Genomic DNA, 25,733 nt, shown 5'->3' with positions numbered 1-25,733 from the left:
CAGGCTCAAACTAGGGCTTTTGTCTCCAGTGAATGGCTTTTCCGGGTAACGGAGGAAAGGGGTGTCTCGCTCAATTAAGCTGCAAAATGCTGCTGCTGCATGCGCACTGCTATACTTTTTCTTTTCGCCGTGATCTGTCGGCAGGCCGGGTTGGTAAAATTGCTCCATATTATGCCTGTGCCGTGCAGAGCTGAATGGTCTTTTAATGCCGGCAGCAAAGTCAGCGACTTTTTCAATGACTATAAAGGGTTTATTGAACTGTGAATTATTGTTTCATCAAGCCGCAACTCTGATTCAGGTCATCGTCTCAATAGCTCCGCGCCACATGATGCTGCAGCGGCGTTACATGCGATCCTCTCATTATTATTTTATATCTATTTCCAACTTTATGAACTATTTCTAACTTTACAAAAGAGGTGCTTTACCGCAGTTAAAAGGAGAGGATAATTTATTATGTATTATTGATTATTGAGCGCCAAGCCCAGCTTTGCTCCTCTAGTTTAGTGAAATATGCAATATTTAATGGAATAGGAGAGAATTATTGTATTCTATTCTATTTCATTAAAACGCATGGACGCATTAACAACTGTTCAAGTCGATGCCAATTAAATTACAATCAATGAATGAGTTATGTTTTTCAGCATCCACTATTCACCAGCAATCTTCCAGAGAAATATTTTTTCCGGATTTTCTTTTTATGTAAAATAAATCTGGTGAATTTCACTTCGCTAATATGGAGAATTCAGAGGCAATATCCATTTTCCCAGTGAGGGTGAACTTCAAGTTTGCGATCGATCGATCGTGCCAAAAGAAGTGAGATAGAATCGCGAACCTTTCCTCATTTCTACATTGAAATTACATGCCAGAAGCACGTGATTTCACTTCATGCACTCGGAGAGTCGATCGGAATTTTACAATTTGCGATGAAAGTTTTATTCGCCGCCCAGCGTATCCACGTTATCAAGCACAGTCCCTCAATTTCGCAATTTTATTAGACACAGTAAATATTGGCAGGTGGTTTTTATTGATTATCATAAAAGAGAGTTGCACCCTCAAGATAGACCAAGAGAGATTGATGGCTCTTCGAAGGCCTAACTCGGAGATACGCGCTGACAAACTTTTGTAAACAAACGCGCCGAGGAAGAAACAAACCGGCTCGAGTAGGAAATAAACAGACCCCTCGATGCTTGCGGGCGAATCGAAATTGAATCAGCGGCGACGGCGCCGGGTATGACTAACAATGAGCCTCTTTTCTTTGGAAATATAAATATATGACTATGGCGGGTGTGTGGGCTCTAAATAATTTTGTTGTGAAAAGGAACGAGAGAAAGTAAATTCTTATGAATATTTCTTCAAAGTAGAATGTTTTTTCTTGAAAATTCGAATGCATAAAAATAAATTTTATCAAAATAAAGTATGAAAAAAAAATAATTAAATGTACTCACCACTTGTCGCAAATCGTATTTGTCCTTTCCCATGTTGATTCTGCAACACAAATGAGCAACGCACTGAGCAAAAATTTCTTTTCAACAGTTTATAAATTTATCATTTATGAGAGCGAACAGGCGAACCTCGCGGATCAGGTCGCAGACATGGAATGAAATGTTTGATGGACTGACCGAGTCAAGCGTCTGAAGGTTTGCCCGCCACCGTCGACTGGCCGACCAAATGCAGAAGGTGAGGATACACGACCGCACTATGCAGTGCTTGAAAACGAACGGGACTGATTCAGGTGGGGGATTTTTAGAGGCAACATGCTCGCGACTTTCGGTTGCTGCAAACTGCTCAAAATAAAAATAGATACATTCTATCTTTTTCTTGAATACGTGTAATTTTTGGGGAATTCCTGGCGGGAATGCAATAAAATTGTTTGAGCCGGTTCGAGAATTTTCTAACATGCTGGTACATGCTGTTTCAAGTAGGGATACAGTTGAGCGACTATCAGAAATTATATAATAGTTTCTGTAAAAAAAATTCTTCCATAGTAATTAACGCCATTTTCATATTACAATTATTTCAATTATACAATAATTATAAGAATTACTTATTTAATGATATAATGAAATAAAAATTTCAAATGGCAATAATTTTGTCTGTTCCTACTTTTCAAATAAACAATGAAATAAACAAACACACAAATTTTTAATAAACAAACAAAAAGTAAATAAACAAATTATATATTTATAAAAGGCTAAAATAATATTATGCAATGAGACTACAACTTGAATTGTAAAAATTTTAATCATATTATTAATGTTTGTTAATCACAAAGAGAATTTGGATCATATAATTTATGTGCAGAAAAAAGTTACAAAATTTAAAATGTATTTTAATATTTCTATTGTCATGACTAAACTCTCACTTTCATATAAACACTTATACTGAAGCAGCTTTTTTTTTTAATTTTCCTGAATCTTCCTTACTCATTTCACACTCACACGAGCAAGAGCAATTCTGGAACAATTCTCAGAAGCTGCAGAATTGTTGCAAGCAAAAATTCAGAGCACAACAGAGGGAGAAAAAGTGGCGGATAATCGCGACTGACAACACCGCGACATGCATTGCGCACCGCGAAGGTCGTAGCGATTCTTCACGCTCCGTTTCTCATTATTTTACGCCGACGTCTGAACCATTTTCCCTTTTTCTTTTTTTTACATAATAGCACGTTCGCGCATGTACTGAAAGTACATCTCAAATGAAACAAGAAGTATATACGAATGGAAAAAATAAAGGGCTGGTAGAAACGAAAAGAAAGGTACTCTAAATGGAGAGCGCGTGTATCGCAGCAGTGTGGACCGCGTATATTGTATGTGCCTTTTGTTATCTCTATGCCGCTCGTCTGCTCTCTCACAATCAGTGAAAATGAGAGTATTTGCACATGCGACACATCATTATTCTGGCGAAAAAAGCACCGATAGTTGCGGACAGGTGCTTTTCGTAATCATTAAATTAAATTTGCAATTCAGAGCCAGCGGCTATATTTGAATTGAACCACCCATTTTTTTAGACAAGTTGTCGAAATTATTATTTTTTTTTTATTGGTTTTTGCTTTTTTTCCCATGAATTTCAATATTTTACACACACGGTCATATGCAAAGAGCTTTGATGTTGGGCCTGCTTTTATATTTTTAATTTGTTCGCTCTCTCTCGCCGCTGTTTACTCGCCAAATTTGCTGCGTGCCATAATTACGTTGAATGCAAACAGCACAAAGCTGCTGAGCAAATGAGCAGTGGTTGGAAATTCAGGCAAGATGGCATAAATTTCACTGCACACGCTGTTGATACCAACGATTTGAAACAAACCAAGATGAGTGAAAATACACTAATAAAAAAATATTGAAGAACTAGGAGTTCAGATAAGCTGTTAATACACATGTTTTTCTATGTACGTATGAAAAATATTTAATGATCATTTATACAAATCAACGGCAGCTCTAAAAATTCCAATTAATCATGATAATTTATTTGTAATTTCAAGCATTGTGACAAAATAAAAAATCTCGTTCACACAAAATTTCTGTTAATGTCTTACGTCTAAAAAAGATAATAAAAATCAATTAATTTGACAACAATTTAAATTGTTTTTGATCACAATGAAGTTTTTGAACCAAAGTGGGCGTTTGAGTTTGTGCAAAGGCTTATTGTAGTATGCAAATTAGTTCACCGGCATTTCCAATATAGGGCGCATTACACAGTGCTTACACAATCAAATTACATTCGCTGGTCTACATAATGCATTAGCGGAGAGAAGAGAGGCCCATCGGCCGGTCGCTTCGAGAGCTTTGCGGTGCAGTATCTGCCGCAATTATGCCGTGAAAACCAAATTAATGGGGCGAAAGCACCCGGGGCGGGGCAATCTTTGGCTCGTTTCGGCACCACGACTAATTATGACCCCGGCGGCTGTCTCGCAAATCCCCCAAGTGCCTCGAATTCCCGATGTATTGGCCATTCCGGCCGCACCAACGAGCAAGCCTAGGGCTTTGGTCATTACAGGTTTGGTTGGTCACAAAGAATATTAAATCACTTCGGAATGCAATTTGTGCAGACCAGGACATTTCCGTCGATTTATAAAAGGGGATTATTTTTTCCTTCCTGTGAATGGCAATTAATCATACATTTAGAAAAGAGCGTTTTGGTCTGATGAATTTAATAAATGGCATGGTAAACTAATTTGATGTGGCTATATTAATTAGTCAGGCAGTGGCTGAATGTTGTCATTTTCTACAGAGAAAGGTAAATTTCCTGCTTCTCAATATAGGTTTAAATAAATTGCTGATGGCCCCTTGGGTGACGAATGGAAATTACAAGAAATCAAGTGGAACTGATCAAACTTTTATTACACATTGTTAGTTTCGATATTATCTGGCGGTAAAAATTTATATTGTAGAGCAACAATTTTTCTCTAAAAAGACATTTTTTACTCTCAAAATTGAAATCTTTTTACTTTAAATTGTATAAAAACTTTTGATTTTTTTAAACTTTTATATTTATTAATAACACAAAAAATACGATCAAGAAAAGAATAATTCTTTACTTAAAAATATTGAAACATAAAATATTAATTTAATAATATTTTATTTTGCTTTTCTCTCAAATTTATTATTATGACCCTCCTCCAATTTAGGAGAAGCAAAAACAGCTCTTTCGTTTAGATTCAAATATTGCAATAATTTGTCAACACTATCCGCGAGTGCAGCTCATCACTTATCTGTCAATTTGAAGGGAACGACCTGCTTTATTTCGCCTGCTTTTTATCAAAAGTTATGTTATGTCAGCACAACACGCGCGCGCGCGCGCGCGAATACTGTCAAGGGCACCTTTTAAAAATTTCTGTGTGTAATATTTTCTGGCTCCTCTCCATATCACTCTCAATTGGCGTTTGTAGGGCAAACTAGATTAGTGCGTGGAAACCAATAAGGTGGAAATTTTCAATACTCTAGTGCGAAAACTATAGGCTGTATTGAAACGCAAATGGCCTGGAAGACTGTGACATTACTGATGATTGATTTCCTCATTCAAAGTGCCCTTTTTATCAAAATTATTCGTGGAAAAAATTCGCAAAACTCTTTCTGTGAAAAAGCAATTAGGATTATCAACGCCAATTTTTGTTTCGTGCGTTCTTCAAACTATCCTTAGGGTTTGAATAAAAGTCCTGCAAATAATACACTTGTCTTCATCTGGCCGTCTCTTTTAAGTTGGCGAGACGCTGGCCATGCAGCCTTCGTTTTCACATGACAGAACCGCAGGCGAAGCGAATAAGAAGAAAATACCACACGCCTCGAGCAGCGCAGAAAAGGAGCAAAAAAGTGCACGAAGCTGATTCATTTGTATGAAAGTGAAAGTTCCGGGTCGTATTTTGTTCAAAGTCACACGTTTATTCACTCAGGATACAAATTCAAGAAAATTATTTTCGGCCTCAAGGACATCAGCTGCCGCTCTTTTAATGAAGCTAATTGCACCTTTTAACAGAGGGTTTTCCTGGTATACCAATGGTAACCGATGGGTTCGCGCTAAATTATGCACTTCTTTTTTTAGCACGACCCAACGCCGTTTGTTTTACTTAAACTTTGACTTGCAAGCTCCTTGACATTTTAGGAACATAGGAAATAAAAATCAATTTTTTTACCATAATTTTTTTATCCAAAATAATAAATAATAATACTACACGAATTTTTGTTTGGTCTAAATAATTTCCCTCTAACGCATGGAATTACGTGGATCGCAAGTCTGTAATTTTTATTAAGGTTGCAAATATTTCACCTTGATCAAACGTGCGCTTGCCCTGCTTTCCGCATCTCCTTCGGAAATCCCAAATCAAATTAAAAGATCGTAAATGTACACGCCAATTTCTACTTTGGCCTCATGGCGAATTTCTCCCGCGATATAATTCGCATTTGCCCTCTAGCTAACAGATCGGGTAAAACCGCACCGATCTTATACTTTACAAAGAACTTTTCTCTCGAACGCGAGCACACGTATATTTCAAAAGCCAAAAGCCAGTTCTTTGGGTTTCCCCAGAATTTGATCACGGGCGTTGCAACCGAGCCGAGAAGTGAGAACCAGTCTTCGGAATCTGCCAGCAAGCAACAGAGATGAGATGCTACAGAAGGTTGCTGGAAACTCGCGCTTGGCACACACCCGACACATGACCTCACCTGCATACTTGCACTATTCATATGCCAACCTAACTGTATGACTTTGATTGATTTGAAAAGCAGCGCATATAAACAATATTGGCATAAGTTGCTCATAAGTCATACATTATCAATTTTTTCCGTCTCTTTTTAGGAAGTTTAAAAAAAAATTATCTAATCGCGATCCAGTTATTTACTCACTTTAGACATTCAAACCAAAAATAAATTCAGCCTTTTTTTCAACAATTTTTTATTTAAAGTTTTATGTTATAAACCAAAAGAGTTATGATTATTATAATTTATGAGTTTTACTTGGTCTATAATTAAGGACTTAATTGTTGAGTAACTCAACAATGGTTTTGTTTCACCTCGTCTCTGAATCATCAGCCCACGCACATTGAAGCCCAATGCTCCGCCGTGTTGACCGTGGCCCAATTCAGCTTTATCAATTCATCATTATACTGCTGTGTATTTACGCACACACAATAAATTTTTATTCCACATAATATTGCGTGAGCATTCTCGGCGGCAGACGACTCTAGCATTGTGTGCGTCACTTAATAATCGTCTACCTGTGCGCAATGCAAATTAACTAGCTCCTTTCCTATTGTGTAATTTTTAATTACAATAATAAAACGCTCTCAGTGCAATGCTCTGAAATTGTTACAAAGTGGGGGTTCCGTAATTGAGACGTAAATATTTATAAAACGTGACTTTGGAAAGGAAAGAAGGGATTTTGCATTAAAATGGTTTTCGCAAACAGAGGGGTTGTGTAAAATTTTATGAAAGAATTATCTTGAAAACAGACGAAAGTGAATGTTTACTAAATAAAAATAAAAAGAATTTCTTCAGTGGTGCCGAAAAATAATCTTATCAAAATTAAATATTAAACTCAGTTTGCTCATGTGTGTGACAATCAAACAAAGGTCATGACATTGAATTTTTATAATTTGTGTGAAAGAAAAGTGCAATTTTTCCCTGGAACTGAGATGCCAAAAAGCGACAATGAAACTTGATGAGCATCCGTTTCCCACAAAATGTGCGGATTATAAAAAAATAACAGTAGCTCTTGAGCGTGCGGGAGAATCTCAAAACCAAGGGACAATTTTTTTTCGTACAGTTGTCACATGAGCATTATGTCAAAAGTTAAAGCAGTTCAGCACGCCATGAAGCGCTTTATTTTGCATTAAGTAATTTCACGGCCAGTTAAGCATTTTGCAATATTTGTGTAGATTGCGCCCCGCAGAGTATTTTCGTGAATGGAAACGTTTCATTATTAGAGGACTGTTGTAGGCACACTCAAAAATGAAGCACTTTTATACAACACAGCCTGAGGCAGTCTTTTTCAATTTTTGCTATGTAAAAAAAATGCAAGAGACCGCAAGCGACGTGGAACTAATTTGTTTGGAATTGGCTTGCTCTTGGCGAATTTTGCAAGGGAAATATTTTATTGCGATTAAATTGTTTCATGCACATATCACTATTAACCTAGTTTATCAATACACTTTGGAATGTACAGTACAGTGAAAATTTTTATAATTAAATGAACGAAGAAAAGTTTCTCCGGTAAGATCATCCGATCTGAAACTAGATGTTTTAAATAAATAAAAAATTAAATATGCTTGAAGAAAGTAAATTTTTTAATTGAAAATCTTAGAAATTTATTTTATATTTGTTTGCGAAGAGAATAATTTAAAAATATTATATTTATTTTTCTGCATAATTTAAAGAATGACTTTTTGATTGCACTTTATATGAGGATAAATGTTTTCACACTTCCATGAACATGCATACGCAAATTTTATCTTTCTTTCAATGTGTGCATAATATTTTTTGTGCGTCATGTGCAGATGCGTACAACAATTGACATCCAAAGTCACGATCTGAGATAGCGCCGTGTGCGTACTTTTTAGTGCTGCCTTTTACGATTGAGGAAAATTATTTGCTGGTTTTTCCTGATTGACGCTCGATTGTCTCTCACCCCACCTATCATTTTCGTATTCTTTTGAAATAGAGGATTTTTTGCCTCCTGAAAGGATTGAGTACCACCAAGCACCTCATGCCTTTTTATTGGTCGGGGCAATTAAAGTTCATGAGGCTCTCGCCTGCCAGGTCATATGAAGGTCGCGTAGATCATGAGCGCACAGGCGAAAAAGCGCTCTAACGCCTGGTTGCCTGCAAATGGGCGAACGCGGCCGCAAATTACTATTTCGCTACAATTTGTCACCGCCGAGAGTTGCGACAGGGACGGATGTTTGTGTTCCAATGAAACGAACACTTAATGATGATTTGCACCCACGCTGGGCCTTGGGGTTTTAATTTGTACCATAATTTTAAAATATCACTACTAGGAAGTCGATTCTTATTAATCATAATTAATACATAATTAATTATGTATTTATGGATTGAAATGATTCAAATTTGAAAATTTCAATTAAACAAGTTAAAAATAAAATTTTACTGCTTAATAAGCGTTAATAAAATTTTAGCTTAAATTAATCTAGATTCGAATCATATATGAATTAATATTGTGTATACCTTCTTAAGGCTCACTGTCAGCGTACCGGGTGTCCATTCGGAGTCATTAACCGCGAGCGGCTCAGGAATCAAAATCGAAACTGATCCGGCTGTGTTGCTCAGTTAACTTGTGAGAGAGTGAAACATAGCTTTTCTCATCGCTCGGCTGCTGTGTTTTTTATTTGTTTTTATTGATGACCTACTCCAATATGAGGAAACTTAACACCGCCGCATCTTAATGTATGCGTGCCAACCGATTTCATTATTTATAATGTATGGAAATGACTCTGTGCGGTAAAACAGAAGTTGCATTAAGAGAAAGGAAGCGTTCAATTTCTTCTCTCAAGTGGTCCGCGGCATTCAATCTTTCAGTATCAGCATTAGAAAGCAAAAATAATATGAGCCACTGCCACAAATAATTCAAATAAATAATGCAGTGATAAATTATTATGAGTAGCAGAAAAATGAAAAGAAAATTATGAACGTTCAAATTTTATTTTATAAATTTAGTAAATATCTGGAAAAAAATGTTATCCAAATTGAAATGCTTCAAATGCATTAATTTTTATTCGTTATTTTGCAAGTTTGCAAATTTGCACACTCATTCGAGTTTAAAATAAGAATCCTTCTCAAAAATTTCTCCGTTTAATCTTTCTCTTTCTAATATTTTAGAAACGATTTTACATTATCACTGCTGGAAAGCCTGTTGCCGTTGATGGCTAAATACATTAGCATTAAGTAAGTAAAACTTGACAGGATAATTACGCCAATTAAATGAGACCTGGCCTACATCGACCCTTTTCGCAGTCATTGAACTCTCAACGTGTCTGCGCCTCTTCTAATTCTAGCAAAAAATCCTCTATCATCATAAACATGCACCGTTCGTAAGCGACTTGAAAAAGAATGTGGGGAACTAGCATACACATAATAAATTATCTTTAATATTTTTACTCACAGTTTGCAGCTGAATGCAGCGAGAAGCTGGACACAAGTCAACAAGCACTCGAACTTTCACTTTATATTTCACAAAATGCACTAGGCTAACTTATAATTTGTTCTCCTCCAAGTGCAGCACCGGCCAATCGGTGGGACAATCGAAGGAATAGTGTACTTTTTGTGCACTTCTCGCGCGACTATATAACCTGCACAGGGTCCCCCTTCCACGCCGCTCGCACGAAAACACGCTCTGGCTGACTCAAAAAGCACACGCCTCTACACCCAATTTCAGAATATTCCACTAGAAAAGCCTTATGTTTGATTCACTATAGCAGAGAATAAAAATTAATAATAGTTCGTTAAACCTTCCTAAAGGAAATGACGCAAGTTCAAATTAGAGACAGCACGAATTTTATATATGAATTTTTGTTTTCAAATCCCAATTAGTCACAAAAATTATAGATTCAGACCAGAAGTCAGTCTTGCATGAGTGATGGATGAATAACTGAAAATTTTCCTGTTACATATTAAATAGATATTAATTTTTTTCCTAGTAGTTATAATTGATACATAAATCAGCTTGATAATTTACTGAAGCCATCTTGCGGGAAGTTTTTTGTTAACAAAAAAAACAAAACAATTTGTCTCAATTTAATTGAAATTATGTACTTATTTTATATTTTTAAGAAGGAATAAAATGGCTTAAAAGAATGTACTAGAGGAGATTCTATTCAGTAGTCCTCCCGCGATAACCATTTTTATTCTTTATTCTATCCTGGGAGGACAAATAATTAAAAAAATCCCCCAATATTTTTTAAATCTTCAGATTTTTTAAACAAATTTTTCCATAACTAAGCAAAAATTATTTCCCGTAGAGTCTAATCAAAAATACATCAATTTTAATAGGTCTCTTTGCTCTAAAAAGTATTTAATTTTATTATATCCACTTACATTCCACAATTTAATTATAAAAGTAAATGGAGACAATAATTTTTAATTAAAATGTTTTCGAAATTCCCATCCGCATATCATACCACTTTGTATTCGTAATACGTAAGCGACAGCTTTGGCGTGAAATTTTATTTGCATTCGTGTTTCCCTCCAGCTACCGCAAGAGCCGCTTCCTTGGTTTGCTGCATGGCAGTTCTTTGGCCGAAAACTAGCCCATTTTTATTTTCTAATACACGCAGGTCTTCCCTCGGTCACTGCCGTTTCCTGCTAAACGTTTGTTGATATAAAAACAAACTACAAACTTCCTTTCAAATTTTTGGTTAGGTATCTTTTTCAAACTTTATTTCACGCTGAAAAATTTAATACACTGATTTGACAGCAGCTTCTTGCCCAGTTCAATCATATTTATTAGCATATAATACAGGAGTAATTTTTCTTTTCTTTTCCCACTGAAGCTAACTTGCAAAAGTGAGGAAACTAAATATTGAACTATAAACATAGCCAGTTCATTTTTTTAATTATTTATGACAAACAAGGAAGCCCGAAAAGAGTCCGCAGAATGAGCGGAAGAGCAACAAATATTTAATCACGGTTTAAATTTTTGCACACGTGTATTTGGGAACAATGCGAAAGGTCACGCCACGGTGCATAAATTAAAGTTCACAGTCACTTTAGCGAATCGCTGCGCCAAGTTCAATTACAATTATGCAATCACCTTCAATTTTATCTCTGACTGGGTGCGCAGTCGTAAGGACGTAACGTATAATTCTCATAAAACCGACTTTTTTCTCAAACAATACGATTGTTCGCGCAGCAAAGCTGCGGTTTCGCAGCGCAGAAGAAGATAAGAAAAGAAGCGCAGAGTCTCTGCTTTTCTTTGTTGGCTCTCCGCAAACACATGACCTACCTATGCATTCTCATTTATACTTGCATATTTAACTACCAGCTTGTCCTGCACAACGTTGCTTCTCACTTTATTAGCATCCCTTCCTCTAAGAATGGTGTTTTACAGCTTTTTTGTTTGCTTTGCATCATTGATCTAATTCTTTCCTTATTTATCTGACTGAATCATCGTTTAAAGTGCTCTTGCAAGAATATCTTAAGCAAAAGTGTTATACATCCAGTTTGTTCAAACAATTTTGTTTTTAATGAGCAATCATACAATTTTACAATGCATATTCTGTAATCTGTCATAAATTATCAATTTCTGATTATTGCTGCAAGAGAATTAATAATATTCTATTGATAATAACTTCACTGTAAAAAGTGAAAAAACATTTAAATGATAATAATTATCTGAATCAATCTCAATTTTCATTAATTTTTAATCTTATTATAAAAATTCATGAGACCAAAATTGAGAAATGTGTTGCGTAAGATAATTTAAAATTTTTAATTCATAAAAACCGCTCAGCATAACTCATCTCCTACTGATTTTATTTTAATTTTAAAGCCATTGAAAAATATACTGGTTTATCTACATAAATCCTTATTAAAGAATTTTCATTTCATTCTGTTGATCTATAAAATAAGAATTTATTTTTAGAACACAATCATCTCATGAAAAAATTTTACTAACGTATTGTGTGTGTGCGTCATCAGCGATGAAACCTGTCGGCATACACTGCATGTCTGTATACGTCTGAAGCCCCCACATATCATTACGTTTGGCCCTGGCACACTGCACAGGTAACTTCATCCTTTCTTTATGTTGGCGTGCGCACTGCTACTTTTCGGGCTTCCCTTCACATATAAACCCGGTCGTTTTCCTTGTGCGAAAAACCAAAGGAAACAAGGAAGAAAATCAGTTGCTAACGTAAAGAGGAACGTGACTCCCATTCGACACATTTCAGCTGCAGGACGAGAAGAGACGCAGAGGAAGAAAAAGATAAGCCAACCGCCGGAGTGTGCGACGCAGGTTTCTCTCTCTCTTGCGAACAGCAGACAGCTTAAAACACTGTATAATTTATCTAAATTTGCTTTGGTTGCTTTAAATTGCCAATGTGAAACTTTTGAGCTAAGACATTTTAATTTAAATTAAATGAAATAATTACAAAATAGTGCTTTCGTAAGAAAAGGGAGTGTGCTAATAATTTATTGCTTTGAATTTTTGTCGTTCCTATAAAATATAAACGATAAGAGATAAACCCATATTTGAGAGATAAGGCTTCCACTAGAAAATACAAAAATATAGCTTTTAGCTTTTATAGACGAAAGACCAAGGAAAATTTCAGTCATCATTAGAGGATGTAATTTATAGAGAGCTTCATGAAATCTACATATTGTTCTTTCCGATTTTGCCAATTTTTTGTTAGTCATAAATAATTTGCTATTATTTATCATCAATATTTTCTAAGTAAAATATTAATATGCAAGGTAATGAAATAAATTTAAAATATTTTTATGCCCTTTGTTTCAGTATGTCTAAGAAAAATTGTTTTATTACCAGTTTATAACAGTACATTATGTAATTAAAAATGTATTTAACCAACAACAAAACAATTTTAGATAGTTTACTTTCACACGTCATGCTGGTTGACAAATTTAAATACACTTTTCCGCTTTTGGTTTGGCAAAAAAAAAAACGAACCCGCAGGTTTAATTAAAACAAAACAAATCCATTTCCCAACTAATCAGCCCTTCTTTTTTTGTCCAAACAAAATCACAAAAGCTCTTTGTGAATGAATTATTCGCTCTCTGTGAATCTGCGTGAAAATAAAGTCCATCATCATTTTCCAAAAATATGAATAAAAAGGCAGCGTCCGTCATGAACTGATGGGTCGGAATTGTCACACGATCGCCCACTGCAACGCGTCACCAATTATTCACCGTATCGCTAATTAATCATGCGTTCCGAAAGCATTTTCCCGCGCGCCGCGTGTGCCAACTGATGGATATGGGCACGCGAATTTTCGATCGAGCAAACAAATTAATAAGTGTCGGGCCGATAAGCAAATAAAGTGGTTAATTAGGCCAGTTGGCTATTTTATCGCCAATGCCAAACAACAAACAAAGGCTGGTGGGTATGATGCGAGTTGGGCGAAAGTGCCAAAGGCCGTTAAGCCTTTTGTAACATGTAACCGTCCAACCGTCAAGGTGCGTACATATTAAAAAGCAAATCACTGGAATTAGCTTGGTGTTTTACCAGCTTCTCTTTGTTTTCCCTTTCCATTGCGAATAAATTACCTCTTTTGGCCAATTTGACGAGCCAATGATTTGCTCCTTCTCTCCTTACATTTTTAATAATTTTCTTCCTCTGAGCGCATCGATCGCCAAGGCTGAACTGAATATTCAATTATTTTCCTCCTAGTTACAAGGCGCGCACAATGCATGCAGAAAGATTTCGACAAATGGAAAAGCGAGACGTGACTTTTAGAGCCTCTAAAGTGCGAGATTTATAGCCTTTATGGGCGACCATTGTTTTCTATGCCAGCATTATTTTTTCCACGCGCAGGCCGACTCTGATTGCATTAATTTTTCAAGCGGAGAGTGTGAGCCTCGAATCTCATATGTTGACCTCATTGTTAATGCATGGAAATAGACATCCAGGGAGAGAGAGAGAACTGAGGCATTCATTGATTCTTTGCTCAAAATAAATAATTTGCCTCTCATGAACCTTAAAAAAAAAAGAGTAAAAATGAGCACAGTTTTAGAGAAAAATTTTTCATAATGAGAAAACGGCTTTATTACTACAATCGCTTAACGATCAAGGAATCTGTTATTGGAAAAAAGCAGCCATTTTCTTATCTGTGAGCATTTCGTGCGTATATTGTATTTGTCATCAAAATAAGAGGGAATTTAATCCACCCTAAAGAAGCCTTAAGTAGTTAATCTACATTACAATGAAAATATTTTCTAGGAATCGTTATCAATTGGCAATTGTTTCTCGAAGGAAAAAAAAATTGCGCCTCAAAATTCTCAATGAACCTGACCCAAAATTCTGAAAATAAACTCCAGACCATCATTTAATTATTTAAAACTTAATTTCTTGTAATTCTTTAAAAATTTACTTTGTCGTAATTTCTTTCCGTAGCAAATAAAAAACTCTAGCTCACATAATATATAAAGCCACCTTTGATGTTGCACAAAGAGCAAATAACTGAAAAGTCACATGGGCCTCGATTTAGCTGCTCTACGAAAGGTGTGTGTGCTCGTATCGTGAGCTGAATAACTAAATGCGGCAGCAAGTTAAAGGGAAATCTTCGGCGCAGAGCCACGCAGTCTGAGCCCCACAGCTCGATCCAAAGTGAACAGCCTGAACGGATCATATATGATTAAACCGGCAATATTAAGACTTTAGCTTCCTATGGTCGGTTCAATCCGGTTTGGTTTGAATTATTTTAAAAACAGGGTAAATAATTAATGCTAACGTGAGAGGATATTAAAAAAAAGTTGCCAGATGTTTACTCCGTTGCGTGCACACAAGTGAGTTTGCGTAATTATAATGAATGAAAACAAGCAATTTTTATAATCCTATTTAATTATTTAGACATTTTTAATCTTTTTGTCAGTACCACGTTGATGATCCTAAATAATTCCTCTTTATTTACGACCCAATGAGATATCTAAACTATTTAATCTTTTAATTCATGCGCACTTTGCAGAAGATCATTCATTTGTCTGACAATGAACAGGTCTTAAACCTTCTTTACATAGTCTAGACCTTCAATCTCGCCTTAGGATTTGCGAGGATTAAATGTGTAAAAAAATGCCTTCCAGCGCTGACCTTATCATTTAAATCAATACTTGTTAATTTTCAAATTTGATGTAATATTATCATTTTTAAACACTTATGCAACTTTCTCGCAAAAATCTTTGAAATATGCATTGCAAAAGAACTTGCAGTTATATTTTTAGATTATTTAAAAATGTAATGTTTTAAAAAGGAATTCCTTTTTTACTGCGTGCGAGTTTAAAATTCGTTAAGGAAAACTTAGCATAGCAACTGGCAAAAGCCCCGTAGATATGTTTTAAATATCTCATGTTGCTGCGATCTCACTTGATGTATCATGTTGTTGGGGCTTTCCAGGCAATGGACTTGCCGGTTTAAATAGAGGTCTGTGCAATAAATAAATTTTACGGCAAGAAATTTTTTTTCGCACTCTAGCTACAGAAGAAAAAAAAAGCTAAAACGGATCATTAGTCCAGCCTAATGTACCTATTTGTGATTGGACTTCAGATGCGTGTAGCATGATTATTAATATAAATAATTTTCATTGGATGGGTGGCTTGATCGCACGTTCTTCGCGCGTGATCGCAGCACACCGAATAACCTGGTTGGGTAGGATTCGTTGCAGACTTGGAAATCCCCAGCCAGCTGGAGTTTTGATCTGCTCTCTCTTATTGCCGAGGTGAGCCAAGTGACGGCTTCGCGAAATTTGGAGATTGAGACTCGAGATAAGGAGGGTTTGCAGAAAATACTAGAAATTACCAGATCTTAAATTCACACGATCAAAAAATCTTCAGTGTGGCAATGACCTCAATTATTGTAATTTTGCTAAAGTGATCGGGTATTGTTCTCTATTTCAATTAAGGCTGTTATTTAATAGGCAGATATTTCTTTAATAAAGAAAAAAATTATTTTATTAAGTTTTGTCTTTTAATTTCAGTCTTCTAATTTTAAAAAAAAAAAGATGAATGATTTATATCAGTTTGATTCTCTTTTCTAGGCAGTTGTTCAGGCTCACTATCAACAAAATTTAACTTAGTTTTGGCAAATTAGGTTTATTCTGTCTAGAGCCAAGCTGTTCATATTCACTCGGAATTTTTTAAGGCAAAGCTGGCCACGTCTCTCCATCATTAAAGCGCCATAGCAAAAAGCAGTCGAAGCTGCTTGAGAAAGAGAGAGTATGTGTGCAATTCCATTTTAGTAGCATGAAACAATAAAGTGCAAAAGGGTTGTTCCGCGAAAAGTAGCCTTTCCTCGTTAAACGAAGCAGTACAGCGTCTTCCATGCTCGCTTGTCTCATGCCATCCAGCACGGCCGTATTATAAAAGAAGTGCTTCTTCTCTCCGACATGAAGCTCTCAGGCTTGCAGCGGCAAAGTGGCAAGATTGCCATTTAATTATACAATGTATGTACTTACATGCACTTGGACTTGTAATATCAGCGAGAAGATGGGACTTTTGCTCATTTAATTGCTGCCGGGGCTTTGTCAGAGGATCTTGATTGTCTATTTGAGAAGCTCTTTACTTAAAGCTTAAGCTAGAAGAAAATAATGACGCAGATAATGGCACAAGTAGATTAACCGTGAATGAAAATAGAAAAAAGCGTATCATCCCACTTGATTATAATATTTTATAATCTAATATAGCACAAAGTTAAAACTCTAGTGTATAATTTTTATTATCTATTCAGAGAATGGCATAGGAAGTAAAGTTAATTAACCATTATAGGAGTTATTTTTTTATGGAAAATACGGATAATATAATGTTTTAAGAGATGAATGTAATTTAGTTCACAAGGAGACATTTTTTCCTTGGAATAAATTATCTTCTCTTTATATTTTGATTTAACGCAATGTAAAAAGAGTTTGTGGTTACGGATAAATGTGAAGAGTTATATTTTATGATTTAAATCTATTATTTAAAAAATTGAAACAGGGTACAGTGCATTTTTGAGAAAACATCAACTATGTACATGTGACATATTTCTATAATTAAAATTTAAATGCTTTAAATTGACGGGCACTATAACGCAAAAATTGGAGATTAGTAGGTAAAATATAATATTAATTAATGAAATTTTTCAGATTGTATTTCTCAATTTTTCAGATTTAATTTATATCTCTTATTTAAATTATTGGGGGGGGGGGAAACAAGTTTTAAGTAAACAAATTAATTACAAATATTATTACCAATCAAAAATATCAATAAATAAATTTTATAAAATTTTATAATTACACAATTGATTTTTTTTTTGTGTTTTCAGAAATTAAAAAAAATTGTAAATAAAAAATATTGATAAAGCTCTATTAAATATTTGCAAAGCAAGAATCTAAAGGTTAGCAAGTTCGTTGAAATGAAATTGTTCTACTCTTATCAGGAGATAATTTGACCAAAACATAAATACCTTTATGGAGCAAAGAATCGAGACTCAGAGAACTGCCAGTGGATGGCGAGAGCGTCTAGGTGTGGAGCACCGTCGGTCGGGAGGCGGCAAAAGTCGACGGTACGACCGAAAGATGCCGCTGACGGTGCTCGGCCGCGACCCACGTGACCAGAAAGGCGGTTCTGCTCGCCGACTTTTGATCTCGCGGGACACACACATTGCCTACACCACACACTTCCTCTCTTCAAAGGCTTGCATCTCCAAATTAGAGTTTAATTAGCGCCACCGCGAGCGAGTAATTGCGATTGGCTATTTTAGTCCGTGTGCGACGACACAGGCGGAAAACGAATAAAAATAATTCGCTGCAACATGCGTTTCGTCATCGAGAGCGGGACTTGAATTGCAAGTCAATCGATCAGATCAGCAGAGATGACCAATCTTTAGAACGGCGCGCAAAAGCTCTGATTTGGAGATGCACTTTTGCCCGATGGTGCACTTGACTGCACTCGGTCTAGTGCTGCTGGCCGGATCCACCACCACCCTGGCAGCCAACAATAAGACTGAAGGTGAGCTTTAATCTACAATTCGCATATTTTTTGTAAACAAAATGTTCCCCCAAGGAATTTTTAGTGTATGCAAATTAATGATATTTACGAAATATAATCGTTTAAAAATAATTAAAATAATTGCAAAAATAATTTTTTTAACATTGTCAGGATATAAAATACTTGTGAAATGAGAATTTGTCAGGTTTTACCCATGAAAAAATATTTTCGCCAATTTTAAACTGCAACATATATTTATGAAATCCATTCTTTTATTAAGACTAATATGAAGAATGTATGATGCTTTAATTAAAATATTGCAAGGTTAAAAGTTATTGAACCAATATATTTTGAATTATTTTAAAAAAGTGACAATCATATTATATGCAATTTATGAGGAAAATTAAAATAAATAATTTTTAGCTTTAGAAAATAATTATAATAAATACATTTTAAAATTAAAATATGTATACACAAAATTTTTGTTTTCATTTAATTAGTCGGAAAGAAACATAAATCTTCAACTAAATTCCATTCTGAAATTCTTATTTATTTTCATTTTTTTAAAAATAGTTTTTTCTTAAAAATAAATCTTTAATAATTTTGGCTTAACTTTAAAGATTATTTATTGAACTTCAATTATAATATTTTAGTTTTGACTCTTAATAATCAACATAAAGATAAGAAGTGCAGGGAAACCATTCACATTTGGCTTCAACCAATTTTTGCAATAATACGTAGTAGCCATAATTCGCGATAAGCCTCTTAAGATTTGTTATTATTTGTGGTCGGAAAGTCTTGAAAATCGCTGACCTGGGGCGAAAGTACTTTGAGTGTCTCCGGCAAGGGAGCAGCCAAATAAATTGGCTATTTTAGCCACGGTAAAACTTTTCCTGCGTCCCCTAGTCGCGCGCACATGTCATCTTTTCCGCGTTGATCCGCTCAAAAGTGGTGGATTTGTATCAGGACGGTTAATCTCCGAGATGAGAAAGACGAACGCCGACATAATACCGGAGATATGGTTTTATGACCGGCCGCAATATTGGCATCAGCCGCCCCATAAATACCTGCTCCTCATTTCACCTCTTATCAATACTTGTTCAACTTTATTACTCAACTTCTCATGTGACGACAAAACTCGTAAAAAAGTTCGCTCGTTTGTTCTCTCCGCTCTGAAATATTAACGCCTGCTGTGCCCCGAGTTAGATCGAAATCGCCTCTTTTTGCCACCTTTTGACGCGCGCGATCATCTCCCGTCGCTATCTCGCCCGGATAATTTGTATTTATGGCAAAAAGTGTTAAGACGCCCGAGCGTCACTCTGTCACTTAATAATGTAAATATAATGTCATAATCGATATACACGCACACGCTGCCTTATATATTTCCCACCAAGATGAGAATTTGGTGCGCCAGTGAGAAAAGGGCTGTGTCGCGATCAACACCTCATCTCGGCGGAGGCAACACTCCTCCTTCTCTGTTATCTCAGCGTATATTATGGTCCAACATGTGCACCATGCAGAGACAATTTTGTTTGAGAAAATGGGAATATTCTCGCAGAGGAGACAAAAAATGACAAAAATTGTAGCGTAAACTTGAACGTATGGTGTGCTAGTTTATATTTCATGAAGTTGAAACAAGCTTCTTTGGGTGATGCTTCAGGTTTATTCTTTCCCGAACAAACTTAAAAATTTTAGCTCATAGTTATGGCAGACACAGTATTTTTAAACTGGAAATTTTTTGCCAACAATTTTTCAAATATATAAAATTTTTTGAGTAACGCACAGTTTCAGTTTGCAGATTTTGTAAAGTGTGCATTTATTTTAAAATTTATTTATATCCACATATTTCATGCATCTTCAGAACAATGATATGAAAAAATTGAATTCTATTCAGATCTTTAAAATTACGAATTCGTTTATTATTTGCATAGTGAAATAATGTATTTACATAAAAGGGTTTTGGGCAATTATTATTGTAAACCAAATGTGACATGAGAAAAGTTAGAACTTATAAATGCCAGTCAAATGCATTATTATTAATAAATATATACGTTTTATAAATAAAAGTAATATAGTAAAGTTACTTTGTATATTTTTAGGTTATTATTTTATTTTTATACAAAATATGCTCTATATCTTATTTTTATTTATCAATTTTTTTAAATAAATCATAACAATGTTTTATAGATATTTTTAGAGCTAGTACCTTTAAATATTTCTCTCTGTGTATTAATCATCATAAATTTTATTTAACAATCTTTATTTATAAACAAAAATTCAGAAAAATTAAATATTTTTTCACTTATTCATTCCTCTATATTATTACAATGAGAGCATCATTTTTGCTATGAGACATTTGTATTCCTGTCATGAAGTATTATAAATTATTGGAATTAATTATGGTATTCATTTTATACTGATTAATTTAAATGTATTTTTAAAAATTAAATTGAATTAAAAAATGATGAATTTTACTAATAATGACATTGAAAATTATTCTACAAAATATATTCCATCAACTTGAATTGTGGGAAAAATTTATTTACATCAAGAAATTCATTTTCCTTCAGTAAAAAAATATTCGAAATTCCGCAAATAAAAAAGTAACACAGAAAATCAATTTTTTTATTATTATAAATTACAAGCAAGAAGCAACTCCAATATGAATACTAAGTTTCAGCGATGGCCGCTGAAAAAACAGAAGGTTGGAGATCTTTGTCTTTGAGGGCTGACGCAGCCTCTGTGTGTAGAAACGCGCATTTATTATTATTTATCAAGCACGGGAGGAGAAACAAGAGGCAGAGGCCAAAAGTTGTTTCCCATCATAAAGTGCAAAAATGAGAGTAGTTGCGATGCCGGGCGGGCGATAAAATTCAGAGGAGCTCTTCTCATCTCTTGTAGCGCTGAATTTTATTTCTAGCCGCGCTCTGATGATTTTTCTTCACAAAAGCCACATTGTGGTCAAGCCATAAGACGGCGGCTTTAAAATAATTCTCCTCGCTTTTGATTTAATCTGCACCCGCGTCTGTTTTAAATTTCGGAGCTGACTGAGGATTTTTTCTTTGCTTTTGCGCTGCGGACGCACGCGATTCACACTTTCCATAACACATGTAAATGAAAACTCACGGGGAACAAAGTGATGAATAAATATTTTGGCAGACTTGGCAAAAGGCGCCCGCATTTTTATGCCCGCACATTGTTCACTGCGGCTGCCGCGGGAGGAATGCCCTTCAATTAATCACGAAGCGCCCGCTAATCGAACACGCTGCTCTCGTTGTATATTTTGAAATGCCGCCCTTCTACTTCTAACGTGCTGACAAAAAATTGTTCCACTTGTTCTTTTAATAGAGAGACGCGCACTGATCGCTTAACGCATCGGACAGAGGGCCATGCTTCTTGTAGTTAAGCGTTCGGCTCACGTGATCGGACGGCGAGTGAATTATTTGCCGCCTGCACTATTCGAGCCACTAACCGAAAGTGCCAGGAATTGCAATTGGAAAAAGGGAGGGTCAGCTATTAACTCTTGTGTTCTTGACAACCAAATGTTTAGGAGGCTTAAAAATTTTCTAATTTTTTTTTAAAGAAAAAAATTAACAATAAAAAAATTGAATTTATTTTTATTTATTAGTATATTTTTATGTCTCTCTGCTTGCGTCAAGTAAAATCAAGAGTTAAAGCTGCTGCTTCAAATAATTATAAAGCTATTTTTCCAGAAATTAAAGTGCTTTGAGAAATAATTTTGACGTTTTTTAACGTTTTCTCGATTTTTGAATATTAAGCTCTTTTGCGGTAAATAAGAGCAAAGCAAAAAAACTCTGCTTGCGTCAAGTAAAATTAAGTGTTCAAGCAGATGCGGCATAAAATGCTTAAGCTTTTTTTCTAGATTTTAAAGTGCTTTGAGCAATATTTTGGTCGATTTTCCGTTTTCTCAATTTTTGTACATTAAACAATTTATCAATAAATTAGAGCAAAGCAAAAAAACTCAGCTTGCAACAAGTAAAATTATGTGTTCAGGCGGATGCAGCATAAAATGCTTAAGCTTTTTTTCTAGATTTTAAAGTGCTTTGAGCAATATTTTGGTCGTTTTTTCCGTTTTCTCAATTTTTGTAAATTAAACTATTTATCAATAAATTAGAGCAAAGCAAAAAAACTCAGCTTGCAACAAGTAAAATTATGTGTTCAGGCGGATGCAGCATAAAATGCTTAAGCTTTTTTTCTAGATTTTAAAGGGCTTTGAACAATATTTTGGTCGTTTTTTCCGTTTTCTCAATTTTTGTATATTAAACTATTTATCAATAAATTAGAGCAAAGCAAAAAAACTCAGCTTGCAACAAGTAAAATTATGTGTTCAGGCGGATGCAGCATAAAATGCTTAAGCTTTTTTTCTAGATTTTAAAGTGCTTTGAGCAATATTTTGGTCGTTTTTTCCGTTTTCTCAATTTTTGTAAATTAAACTATTTATCAATAAATTAGAGCAAAGCAAAAAAACTCAGCTTGCAACAAGTAAAATTATGTGTTCAGGCGGATGCAGCATAAAATGCTTAAGCTTTTTTTCTAGATTTTAAAGTGCTTTGAGCAATATTTTGGTCGTTTTTTCCGTTTTCTCAATTTTTGTAAATTAAACTATTTATCAATAAATTAGAGCAAAGCAAAAAAACTCGGCTTGCAACAAGTAAAATTATGTGTTCAGGCGGATGCAGCATAAAATGCTTAAGCTTTTTTCTAGATTTTAAAGTGCTTTGAGCAATATTTTGGTCGTTTTTTCCGTTTTCTCAATTTTTGTAAATTAAACTATCAATAAATTAGAGCAAAGCAAAAAAACTCAGCTTGCAACAAGTAAAATTATGTGTTCAGGCGGATGCAGCATAAAATGCTTAAGCTTTTTTTCTAGATTTTAAAGTGCTTTGAGCAATATTTTGGTCGTTTTTTCCGTTTTCTCAATTTTTGTAAATTTAACTATTTATCAATAAATTAGATCAAAGCAAAAAAACTCAGCTTGCAACAAGTAAAATTATGTGTTCAGGCGGATGCAGCATAAAATGCTTAAGCTTTTTTTCTAGATTTTAAAGTGCTTTGAGCAATATTTTGGTCGTTTTTTCCGTTTTCTCAATTTTTGTAAATTAAACTATTTATCAATAAATTAGAGCAAAGCAAAAAAACTCAGCTTGCAACAAGTATAATTAAGTGTTGAGGCGGATGCAGCATAAAATGCTTAAGCTTTTTTTCTAGATTTTAAAGTGCTTTGAGCAATATTTTGGTCGTTTTTTCCGTTTTCTCAATTTTTGTATATTAAACTATTTATCAATAAATTAGAGCAAAGCAAAAAAACTCAGCTTGCAACAAGTAAAATTATGTGTTCAGGCGGATGCAGCATAAAATGCTTAAGCTTTTTTTCTAGATTTTAAAGTGCTTTGAGCAATATTTTGGTCGTTTTTTCCGTTTTCTCAATTTTTGTAAATTAAACTATTTATCAATAAATTAGAGCAAAGCAAAAAAACTCAGCTTGCAACAAGTAAAATTATGTGTTCAGGCGGATGCAGCATAAAATGCTTAAGCTTTTTTTCTAGATTTTAAAGTGCTTTGAGCAATATTTTGGTCGTTTTTTCCGTTTTCTCAATTTTTGTATATTAAACTATTTATCAATAAATTAGAGCAAAGCAAAAAAACTCAGCTTGCAACAAGTAAAATTATGTGTTCAGGCGGATGCAGCATAAAATGCTTAAGCTTTTTTTCTAGATTTTAAAGTGCTTTGAGCAATATTTTGGTCGTTTTTTCCGTTTTCTCAATTTTTGTAAATTAAACTATTTATCAATAAATTAGAGCAAAGCAAAAAAACTCAGCTTGCAACAAGTAAAATTATGTGTTCAGGCGGATGCAGCATAAAATGCTTAAGCTTTTTTACTAGATTTTAAAGTGCTTTGAGCAATATTTTGGTCGTTTTTTCCGTTTTCTCAATTTTTGTAAATTAAACTATTTATCAATAAATTAGAGCAAAGCAAAATAACTCAGCTTGCAACAAGTAAAATTATGTGTTCAGGCGGATGCAGCATAAAATGCTTAAGCTTTTTTTCTAGATTTTAAAGGGCTTTGAGCAATATTTTGGTCGTTTTTTCCGTTTTCTCAATTTTTGTATATTAAACTATTTATCAATAAATTAGAGCAAAGCAAAAAACTCAGCTTGCAACAAGTAAAATTATGTGTTCAGGTGGATGCAGCATAAAATGCTTAAGCTTTTTTTCTAGATTTTAAAATGCTTTGAGCAATATTTTGGTCGTTTTTTCCGTTTTCTCAATTTTTGTATATTAAACTATTTATCAATAAATTAGAGCAAAGCAAAAAAACTCAGCTTGCAACAAGTAAAATTATGCGTTCAGGCGGATGCAGCATAAAATGCTTAAGCTTTTTTTCTAGATTTTAAAGTGCTTTGAGCAATATTTTGGTCGTTTTTTCCGTTTTCTCATTTTTTGTATATTAAACTATTTATCAATAAATTAGAGCAAAGCAAAAAAACTCAGCTTGCAACAAGTAAAATTATGTGTTCAGGCGGATGCAGCATAAAATGCTTAAGCTTTTTTTCTAGATTTTAAAGTGCTTTGAGCAATATTTTGGTTGTTTTTTCCGTTTTCTCAATTTTTGTAAATTAAACTATTTATCAATAAATTAGAGCAAAGCAAAAAAACTCAGCTTGCAACAAGTATAATTAAGTGTTGAGGCGGATGCAGCATAAAATGCTTAAGCTTTTTTTCTAGATTTTAAAGTGCTTTGAGCAATATTTTGGTCGTTTTTTCCGTTTTCTCAATTTTTGTATATTAAACTATTTATCAATAAATTAGAGCAAAGCAAAAAAACTCAGCTTGCAACAAGTATAATTAAGTGTTGAGGCGGATGCAGCATAAAATTCTTAAGCTTTTTTTCTAGATTTTAAAGTGCTTTGAGCAATATTTTGGTCGTTTTTTCCGTTTTCTCAATTTTTGTATATTAAACTATTTATCAATAAATTAGAGCAAAGCAAAAAAACTCAGCTTGCAACAAGTAAAATTATGTGTTCAGGCGGATGCAGCATAAAATGCTTAAGCTTTTTTTCTAGATTTTAAAGTGCTTTGAGCAATATTTTGGTCGTTTTTTCCGTTTTCTCAATTTTTGTAAATTAAACTATTTATCAATAAATTAGAGCAAAGCAAAAAAACTCAGCTTGCAACAAGTAAAATTATGTGTTCAGGCGGATGCAGCATAAAATGCTTGACCTTTTTTTCGAGATTTTAAAGTGCTTTGAGCAATATTTTGGTCGTTTTTTCCGTTTTCTCAATTTTTGTATATTAAACTATTTATCAATAAATTAGAGCAAAGCAAAAAAACTCAGCTTGCAACAAGTAAAATTATGTGTTCAGGCGGATGCAGCATAAAATGCTTAAGCTTTTTTTCTAGATTTTAAAGTGCTTTGAGCAATATTTTGGTCGTTTTTTCCGTTTTCTCAATTTTTTTAAATTAAACTATTTATCAATAAATTAGAGCAAAGCAAAAAAACTCAGCTTGCAACAAGTAAAATTATGTGTTCAGGCGGATGCAGCATAAAATGCTTAAGCTTTTTTTCTAGATTTT

At 34.3% G+C, this 25,733-nt stretch overlaps 2 protein-coding genes across 6 annotated transcripts in view; one reads left to right on the top strand and one right to left on the bottom strand.

Annotated features, from left to right (window-relative positions):
- Positions 1-9,772, bottom strand: part of LOC132198232 (sodium-dependent nutrient amino acid transporter 1) — a 35,718-nt gene extending 25,946 nt beyond the window's left edge. For 3 of the 5 annotated variants that reach the window (XM_059622133.1, XM_059622132.1, XM_059622131.1), the window contains exons 1-2: positions 9,607-9,772; positions 1,446-1,485 (exon numbers count right to left, since the gene is read on the bottom strand). In XM_059622133.1, the coding sequence (XP_059478116.1) occupies positions 1,446-1,478 (33 nt within the window). In that variant the 5' untranslated portion in view covers positions 1,479-1,485; positions 9,607-9,772. Of the gene's footprint in view, positions 1-1,445; positions 1,486-1,571; positions 1,705-9,606 lie in introns of those variants that run through there. The other 2 variants (XM_059622134.1, XM_059622135.1) reach the window with 2 other exon arrangements.
- Positions 9,773-17,789: 8,017 nt separating this feature from the next.
- The window catches only part of LOC132198231 (uncharacterized), a 58,926-nt gene continuing 50,982 nt past the window's right edge, over positions 17,790-25,733 (top strand). Inside the window, exon 1 of the mRNA XM_059622130.1 lies at positions 17,790-18,155. Coding sequence (XP_059478113.1) covers positions 18,062-18,155 — 94 coding nt within the window. The 5' untranslated portion in view covers positions 17,790-18,061. The remainder of the gene's footprint in view (positions 18,156-25,733) is intronic.

This window comes from Neocloeon triangulifer, unplaced genomic scaffold (genome assembly GCF_031216515.1).
Source record: "Neocloeon triangulifer isolate White Clay Creek 2 clone unplaced genomic scaffold, ASM3121651v1 ptg000012l, whole genome shotgun sequence".
Taxonomy (NCBI): domain Eukaryota; kingdom Metazoa; phylum Arthropoda; class Insecta; order Ephemeroptera; family Baetidae; genus Neocloeon; species Neocloeon triangulifer.
Note: the sequence above shows the minus strand (reverse complement) of the source record. Positions and strands in the feature narration are given on the sequence as shown.